We start from the raw sequence: 9,164 nt of genomic DNA, 5'->3' as shown, positions 1-9,164 counted from the left end.
TGTTATCTAACACTCTAATGTACTAAGAAAATTTGCCTCTTACTTGCAAACCTCAAGAAATAATCCAAAGCCTAGATATTGAGATAAACCTTGCTGAAGCCTCCACATTCTGTGTCAAAATCTTAAAATTATGAACACGTTTTGTGAAAAGAAAAATGATGATCAGATAATGTGAGAGTAATTCATTTTGTGAGGTCTCCAAACATCGGCATGTATAGTTGTAAACTTGAGAGGTGTAGAAAATCGATTTTAACATTTCACCACTGATGTTTCTTGTCAAATACATTAAAATGGGCTTTAAATATTTGCTTCACGAGGCTAATATTTTCAAACCAAAGCTTTTCTTTATAAACCAATCTGTCGGAAATGAAGTGTATGCAACTCTGCATTTTGTAAATTTTAATACTAGTTTTTCAAAAACAGCTGAAGTGTGAGGCATCAGAATAGAATCTTTAGAAAACGCTAAGTTTAAGAACATAAAAATTGTTTAAGAAATTTTGAAATATCAGACTATAGTACTGACTTCCTTTATGAGCAATTTCGATGAACTGATATGGACAAATCACTTCAGTTCTCAGATTATTATTAAATAATTGCCAAAATCAAGTTAAAAATATTTAGAAATACCACCTTAATCCAAACCAATAGAATGACTAAACAGTACTGGGTAGGCTTGTTTCTATTAAGATGAGTGTAGTGCTTTAAAAAAAAAAAAAGATAAAAATAGACCTTCAGGTACAAAAATTAGGGTAGTTTAGAAAGATTCTGTACCTAGTGTTCCCTAACTTCCAAATAGAGCAGGTGGATTGAAAACTCCATACAATGCAAAGATGACATTTCCCAATTTCTTTGTCCCTGCTGTTTGGTTTTTCTTAAAACCCAACATAATTGCTTCTTTCCCTACAAAGTAGGATCAAATTGCTCAGTCATTTAACCCCAACATGAAACCACCTGACAAGAGAATCTGATACCCACTACCCCTAAAATAGAGGAAGACACATTATGAGGTGAAAATTAGTTGCTTTTATTTATTGTGTTAAAACAACTTTAAGAAACAGTTTGTAACTCTACACGTAGAAAATTGCTTTGTATAACTGGGAAAATAGCTACTGCACGGGAAAACATATGCAAACTAGCTTCACTGCTTCCAGACTAGACTCTCCTTATTGATCTCATACAGCATCACAAAGCAGCAACAGTAGCTCCTGGCAAATGCAGAAACAGCAGCAAAGTCCTGCAGTGAAGCTGTGATCACCAAGGTTGAACTGTTCACTCCACTAATCCTACAGCTTTCCTACAATCACTTATCTGTCTATACCTTCCCACTTCCTACAGGATAAACACTTAACAAAGCAGTTCTGAGAAACAAATGAAACAGCAATTCACATTTATATTTGTTAGTAAGACAAACTCAACAGAAGGCAGTAGAGGAAACTGGAACTGCTGCAAAATTGTAACATCTAGTCCAGGTGATAAAGCCAAGATTTCTCTTCTAATATTGACCAAAGGAATGAAACTCAATACCAAAGCTCTTCTCACTTCTCTAGCAGTGATTCTAGCTCTTCTTGCAAAGAGCTAAGCTGCTCCTTTTCTCGGTCTTCCTTTTGTTTGAGTTCATCCAGCACAGCCTGAAATCTGTTCTTGAGAGCCAGGTTTTCTACTTTCATGATGAGATCCTCCTGTCGCTTTGCCCTGTCCTGTGTCTCTTGGAGCTTGCCTTTCATGTTATCGATCTGTTTCTGAATTCCCATAACCAGCTGATTGGTTCCTTCATTTTCTTGGTGCTGTTCATCTGATTCATTTAGCTTGTCCTGTAGCTGTCTTTCCAGATCTTCCTCAGTGTCAATGATGTTTATATCTTCTTCATCCTGATGCTGTGTCTCATCTTCATCTTCACTGCTGCTGCTGAGGTCATTGAATATCTCCCGAAGCTCGTCGTGTTCTAGTGAGTCATGGCCCTGCCTGTGGCCAGACATTCCTGGAGAAGCGATATCAAGGCCTTGATTTTCTGTTTCTTTTGTTTCATCTTCAGCAATTATTTCCCAACGAGTACTGACAGCTTCAGCATCTGTACTCAGCAACCGCTTCACTTCTTTCTCCACATCTGGAGATTCAATATACTTCTTCTTTGCTGTCTTCCGGAACCTCCTCTTTCTGACATTTTTTAGAGGCAGAGTAATTCCATGGTTCCATATAAACTTTTTCTCTTTGTCCTTATCCTTTTTCTTGCTTGCTTTGGGATCAGCAGCAGCAACTGGTTCCTCCACAGGAGGACAGAGATCACCATCAACTGTGGAGACAAGCATCTGGCAGATATCAGCTGTCTTGTAAAAGGTTTTTTTATCAATGGTTTTCAGACTTTCCATAACACATGGAAGATCTACCAATTTTGAGGCCAGTGGGACCCGGTCCACTCTGACGATTCCATGACGTCCATCAGGGTGTAATTCAATTGTCAGTCTGTCCTTCAGGTTGACATGACCAGACTGTACGGCTCGCCTCACAGTTGAGGCATATTCCGGAGGTAGCCGTAAGATAAACTGGCTCTCCAGTTCGTGAGGAGCATCATCTTTGCTCTTACTCATCTTTATTTCTTTGAGACTCACTTCTCCAATAACCACTTTTTGCACTAGAAAGTTCCAGCTATTGCAGCAGTTACAAAGACCTGTTTGCTATGAAGTGAAATCTTTAATCACAAAGAGTTCTAAGTAGAACAGCAGCTAAGCATCTATTTTGTCTTAATTTTTAGTTAAGCCCCAAGTCTTTCTAAATATGCTGTGCCCGAATACCAGGTGCTACCAACAACGGCTCATTCAGTTAAGTCCATTTAGATCTATTAGCTGCAATGCCAAGTTCCAACCTCTAGATGCCGCTGCCGGACAATGCAGAGAGCAAGCTGGCAGGAAAGCAAATGGCGGCTCCTACGGAATGACTTTCGGCACAGAAACTAAGGCCCAGGAGACACTCCCAATCCACAAAATGTCCCGGAACAAAGATATTCAAAAAGCAGGGCGCAGCGAGCTCTCTTCGCCTCGGGTACTTACAATCCAGTGACGAGTATAAACGCAGCTTCTCCGGACACGAGCGAGCGGATGAGGAAGCCACCCGGAGCAAAGCGGCCGGGGCCGAGCGTCTCCTTCCTGATTCTTTTGTTCTTCTCGGCTCTTGGCAAAGCGATCCGCTACTGCTTATCAATGAAATGGCCCAGGACGGGCAGCAAGAAAGCTCACCGAGATCCCGAGCTCCGAGCGCCAAACTCAGCAGTCCCGCAGCTCCGCACGCCTCCGTCCGCAGTTGCAAACGTAGCAGACAAAGACGCTCTACGTCACGGCGCGAGGCGGGAGACGGCTGTGAGTGACAGCCCGACTCTGGCGGAAGTACGGGCTGTCCTAGCGCGCGCAGGCGCAGTGGCGCAATTACGCTATCCGGCGTGATTTGTCTTCTCGCGAGAACTGGGTTCTACGCGTTAAAAGTGACAGTGTTTCATAAACAGCTGTTGGTTTGAGAATGTTTAGAGAAACCGGTTGTGAGAAAGACCTAGGTCCTGCCGCTACCCCCGTGGCTAAGCCAGAACTTTTACCGATCGCCGTGGGGCGGGATAGCTCCTAGGCTTCCGGGTGATCTCCGGAAATAAGGCGTCCGTGCGGAAAGCGTCTTTGCTTCTGGAAACAGCTCGGATGCTTCCCAGGGTATATCCAATATGGAGCCGATACATAACTAAGCATACAGTGGATTTTAAAGTACCCAGATCAGCGGAGTGGGGAGGACATGCTGCCTACTATTTAATTCTAAGTCTGTGTTTTTTTTGTTGATTATGAAAATACCCGGAGGGGACCCATGCCTCAGGGTCTGTTTCAGTTTTGAAGGACCCCGAGGGAACAAGGGTGATTTGTCTTTTTAATATGTTTAACTTAGATAGAAATGTAAACAGAGAAGTAAGTGTTCTTCTGGAGACACATGTTCGCTTAGGACAGAGTTGTCTGATAGACAAAAGGTCTGATTGAACTAGAATATAACTGAAGTATTACTACCTGCCACTCACTTGCCAGTAATTTTTAAATTGGGAATTGTTTTCATTCCACTCCTGCTGTTTTAATAACTGTTTTCTGCTTGTCTCTTCTATGGGTAATCAGATAGTCTTCGACACGTATTTATAGTAGTTTGGCCTAACTATGTAACAGTTTCCACTTATTCCTGTTTATATCCATTTATTTTCAGTACATCAGTTTGGTAGAGCATCAAAGTCATTAAAAATTTAATTTCTGGGGCCAGCCCAGTGTTGCAGCGGTTAAGTTTGCACGTTCCCCTTCGGCTGCCCAGGGTTGGCTGGTTCGGATCCCAGGGTGCACACCTATGCAGCCCTTGGCAAGCCACGTTGTGGCAGGCATCTCACATATAAAGTAGAGGAAGCTGGGCACAGATGTTAGCTCAGGGCCAAGCTTCCTCAGCAAAAAAGAGGAGGACTGACAGTAGTTAGCTCAGGGCTAATCTTCCTAAAAAAAAAAAATTTAATTTCTCTCCTCTAAAATATTAACAACTGCCATCTAAATTAGAGAGAACCCTCTTAAAATGTGACTAACATTTTCAAAATTTGCTGTATTTCTTAGTATACTTATTGTCTCCCTCACCCCAGATTGGATGCTCCATGATAATCAGGAGTTTTCTGTCTTGTTCATCATGGCCCAGTGCCTAGTACTAAAACATGAGAGATACACACAAAATATTTTCTAATCGAATGAAACAATTGACCCATCTAGAAAGATCGTATAGTCTAACTTCTACAATAATTTGCAAGAGAAAATACATTCTGTGTCACCTTAAAACAAGATAGAGCCACTTTATAAACACTCTCTAGTCAAAGACAGGGCCAATTGTTATGAGCAGAGAGGTTTGCCAATAGTGTGTGTGAATGTGTGCTCTCTGATTTAGGTAAACTGTGATACTGTGTATCATTGGAGGAAATTAAAATGGCTTGACAGCAGTTTGGGTTTTTTATATTAAGTTTGAGGGAGAAATTATGCTCTTCAGATAACCGTATATTAGTTCTCTCTGTTCTATAATGTGTTGAAAAATGTTCACCAATTTATCTCTCATTTCCAGGATGATCTATTTCCTCTTTTTGAAGATGAAATTTTTTCAATGTGCTTGTCCCTTAGTTATCCCTGATTTACTTATTTTATAGATGTGAGTTTAACATGCTAGCCTCTGCATAATGCTTTATTTGACTATATAAAATGTGAGACCATGCTTATTCATGAAAATAATCCAAATATTGCTTTGCATTTTAATTGCCTGTGAGTTTTATGATGCTCAAATAATCCTTGTCACAGAAGTAACTGGAGATAAATTTTATGCAATTCTGATTTGCCAAAATTATGATGTATTTTAGTTAGTAAGCCTTTAAATAGAAAATTGTCAGAGGTAATTAAAAGGATTAACTGAAGTTTCCCTTAAAGTATCTACCTCTTTCAATCCTGAAACATATTTTCTGCTTTTGAGATTAACACATTTTCTACATGCTGTGTTTTGTTTTTGCAGGGGAAGATTCACCCTAAGCTAACATCTGTTGCCAGTCTTCCTCCTTTTTTCTTCTTCCCCTGCCAAAAGCCCCAGTACAAAGTTGTGTACAGTTGTAAGTTCTTCTGGTTCTTCTAAGTGAGCCACCACCATAGCACAGCTACTGACAGATGCGTGGTGTGGTTCTGCACCCAGAAAACAAGCCTAGGCCACTGAAGTGGAGCACACTGAACTTTAACCACTAGGCCATCAGGGCTGGCTCTAAATGCTCTTTTTTGAGGGGAAATTGCATGGAACCAAGACCTAAGGGCTCTACCACATCACCATTACCTGAATGTCTATTAATAAATCCAGTTGTTTTTATTTATCAAAATCATTAGACATAAACACTCTGAATTGAGGAAAGAACTACACTCCTGTAGTTGCTCCATGGAATATCTGTGATACAAGTGAACCAAAGATTTGGGGAGATCAGTAAATTCCCCAGTGTGGTAATAAGTCCTCCAAAGACTTCCTACCTATGATAAAGGAGTATCACATTAAGCTGATGTTGTATGTTTTAAAATTCTCTCTAATAAACTTTTGATAAACTTTTAAGTTCATTATACTATGGAAGTTAAAAAAATTATAGGTGATGAGAGAAGCCCTGCTTATATATATATTTTTTTCTTTGAGGAAGATTAGCCCTGAGCTAACTACTGCCAATCCTCCTCTTTTTGCTGAGGAAGACTGGCCCTGAGCTAACATCCGTGCCCATCTTCCTCTGCTTTATACGTGGGACGCCTACTACAGCATGGCTTTTGCCAAGCAGTGCCATGTCCGCACCCGGGATCCGAACTGGCAAACCCAGGGCCACTGAGAAGCGGAATGTGCGAACTTAACTCCTGCACCACAGCCGGCCCCAATATATTTTTGAGATGGAAAATTATGTGGGTGAGGAAATAGCAAAAACCCCAAAAAAGTACATTTACATACTGTTGTATCAGTATATAAACAGTAAAAAGTAAGTTAACTAAAATGTAGCAGTCTCCTGTATCAAATAGGATGCTTTCCATAGAAAAGAAGGCCAACTTAATTTGCATTGGTTTAAACAATAAGAAAATCTATTATCTGAAAAACCAGGTAGCCTAGGTCAGCTCTGTACAATAGAAATATAAGAGCCACAGATGAGGGGCCAGCTCCATGGCCGAGTGGTTAAGTTTACGTGCTCTGCTGCAGTGGCGCAGGGTTTGGATCCTGGGCACGGACATGGCACCGCTCGTCAGGCCACATTGAGGTGGCGTCCCACATCCCACAACTAGAAGAACCTGCAACTAAGATATACAACTGTGTACGGGGGGTTTGGGAAGATAAAGCAGAAAAAAAATAAAAGATTGGCAACAGTTGTTAGCTCAGGTGCCAATCTTTAAAAAAAAAAAAAAAGCCAAATATGTGATATTAAGTTGTCTAGTAGCCACATTAAAATGGCAAAAAGAAACAAGTGTAATTAATTTCAGTAACATTTTAACATAATAATCCAAAATATTATCATTTTAACATATAATCAATGTAGAAATTATTAATGATGTATTTTATGTTCTTATTTTGTACTATATCTTCAAAATCTTGTGTGTATTTTACACTTACAGTACATCTCAGTTTGGACTAGCCACATTTCAAGTGCTCAGTGGCCACGTGTGGCTGGTGGTTACTGTGTTGGACAGTGTAGTTCTAGAAGTGTGGCTGCCTCTAGGCATGATAGAATCATAGGCTTCATAAATTGTTTTTCTCTTCCAAATTTTAGAGAAGGAGCATTTATTTTTACTTTTTCTATTATTATTTCAGCTTTGCCCTCATCTCCTTGTAAACTTCCAAAGTCTGTGGTCACAAGAAACCTGCCAACAGTAACTGGAGAACTTCCTTACTTGTCTATGGTAAGTTCACAGTGTGGCTCCTCCTAATCAAAGTCTGTCTTTCAATCCAACTGGACCAACTTAAGCCATGTACCTATCCCTGGCTCAATAATAGTCACTGAGCCTGTGATTTTTCAAAATGGTGGGGAGGGGACTGGCTCAGTGGTGTGGTGGTTAAGTTCACCTGCTCCACTTCAGCGGCCCAGGGTTCGCAGGTTCAGATCCCAGGCCCAGACCTAGCACTGCTGGTCAATCCATGCTGTGGTGGTGTCCCACCTAAAATAGAGGAAGATTGGCACAGACATTAGCTCAGGGCCAAGCTTCCTCACATACGCATGCACACAAAAGGTGGGGAAGAGGTGACATTTGGTAATGTGTGGAGACATTTTTGATTATCACAACTGTAGAGGTAGGGCCTACTGGCATCTAGTAGGTAGAGGCCAGGGATGCTGCTGAATAGCCTACAATACCCAGAACAGCTCCCCCACAGCAAAGAGTCATCTGGCTCAAAAGAGTACCAAGGTTGAGAAACCCTGCTGTAAGCTTATTATTTTAAGCCTATATTCCTAATGAAACACTGACAAGAGGACTCAGATTCCAATTATTGATTTAGATCTATCAGAACCTACTACAGCTCTGAATATGTTCAACTTCCCCTCAGGTACAGGGAGGGTGGACACCTAAACTAAAATGGAAGTGTTAGAAGCGAGGAAAGGGCCTGGGCAACTGTCTCAGTCCCTTCAGGCTGCTATAACAAAATACCATAAAGTGAGTGGCTTGTAAACAACAGAAATTTATTTCTCAGTCCTGGAGGGTGAGAAGTCTGAGATAGAGATGCTGGCAGGTTTGGTGTCTGGTGAGGGCAGGCTTCCTGGTTCATAGATGGCAGTCTTTTCACTGTAACCTCACATGGTGGAAGGGATGAGGGCACTCTCCACAACCTTTTTTACAAGGGCACTAATGCCATTCATAAGGATTCCACCCTCATGAGCTAATCACCTCCCAAAAGCTCTCCCTCCAAATATCATCACATTGGAGATTAGGTTTCAACATATTAATTTTGAGGGGTACACAAATATTCAGTCTATAGAGGCAACCAGTAGTATCCATGAAAGAGCTGATTATTTGGGGGGTTATAATAATATATATGTAATTCCAAGAAAGATACAAATGGCTAATAAGCACATGAAAAGATGCTCAACATCACTAATTGTTAGGGAAATGCACATAAAAACAAAAATGAAATAGCATGTTACACCCATTAGGATGGCTACTATCAAAAGAACAAGAAAATAACAGGTGTTGGCAAGGATGTGGAGTAACCCTTGTGCTCTGTTGTTGGGAATGAAAAATTGTACAACCACTGTGGAATACAGTGCAGTGGTTCCTCAAAATATTAAAAATAGAATTACTCTATGATCCAGCAATTCCATTTCTGGGTATATACCCAAAAGAATTGAAAGCCGGGTCTGGAAGAGATATTCGTACACCCATGTTCATAGCATTTTCACAATAGCTAAAAGTTAGAAGTAACCCAAGTGTCCACTAGCAGATGAATGGATAAGCAAAATGTGGTGTATATATATACAATGGAATATTATTCAGCCTTAAAAAGGAAGGAAATTCTGACATATGCTACAGCATGGATGAACCTTAAGGGTGTTATGCATGTAAAATAAGCCCGTTACAAAAAGACAAATACTGTATGATTCCACTTATATGAGGTATTTAGGGTAGTCAAAATCATAGAGACAG

General features: G+C 40.7%; 2 protein-coding genes across 4 annotated transcripts in view; one reads left to right on the top strand and one right to left on the bottom strand.

Annotated features, from left to right (window-relative positions):
• Nucleotides 1–1,000: 1,000 nt before the first annotated feature.
• Nucleotides 1,001–3,391, bottom strand: TAF7 (TATA-box binding protein associated factor 7). The gene is made up of 2 exons (XM_014850218.3): nt 3,045–3,391; nt 1,001–2,672 (listed from the first exon to the last, which is right to left on the bottom strand). The coding sequence occupies exon 2, from the start codon at nt 2,583–2,585 to the stop codon at nt 1,536–1,538; it is 1,050 nt and encodes a 349-aa protein (XP_014705704.1). The 5' UTR covers nt 2,586–2,672; nt 3,045–3,391; the 3' UTR covers nt 1,001–1,535.
• A 70-nt stretch (nt 3,392–3,461) lies between these two features.
• The window catches only part of LOC106836957 (protocadherin gamma-C4), a 172,211-nt gene continuing 166,508 nt past the window's right edge, over nt 3,462–9,164 (top strand). Inside the window, exons 1-2 of one of the 3 annotated variants that reach the window (XM_070518087.1) lie at nt 3,462–3,689; nt 7,342–7,430. In XM_070518087.1, the coding sequence (XP_070374188.1) occupies nt 7,428–7,430 (3 nt within the window). In that variant the 5' untranslated portion in view covers nt 3,462–3,689; nt 7,342–7,427. The other 2 variants (XM_070518085.1, XM_070518086.1) reach the window with 2 other exon arrangements.

Source organism: Equus asinus, chromosome 9 (assembly GCF_041296235.1).
Source record: "Equus asinus isolate D_3611 breed Donkey chromosome 9, EquAss-T2T_v2, whole genome shotgun sequence".
In the NCBI taxonomy this organism is placed as follows: domain Eukaryota; kingdom Metazoa; phylum Chordata; class Mammalia; order Perissodactyla; family Equidae; genus Equus; species Equus asinus.
The sequence above is the reverse complement of the archived record's forward strand: the minus strand, read 5'-3'. Positions and strand labels throughout refer to the sequence as shown.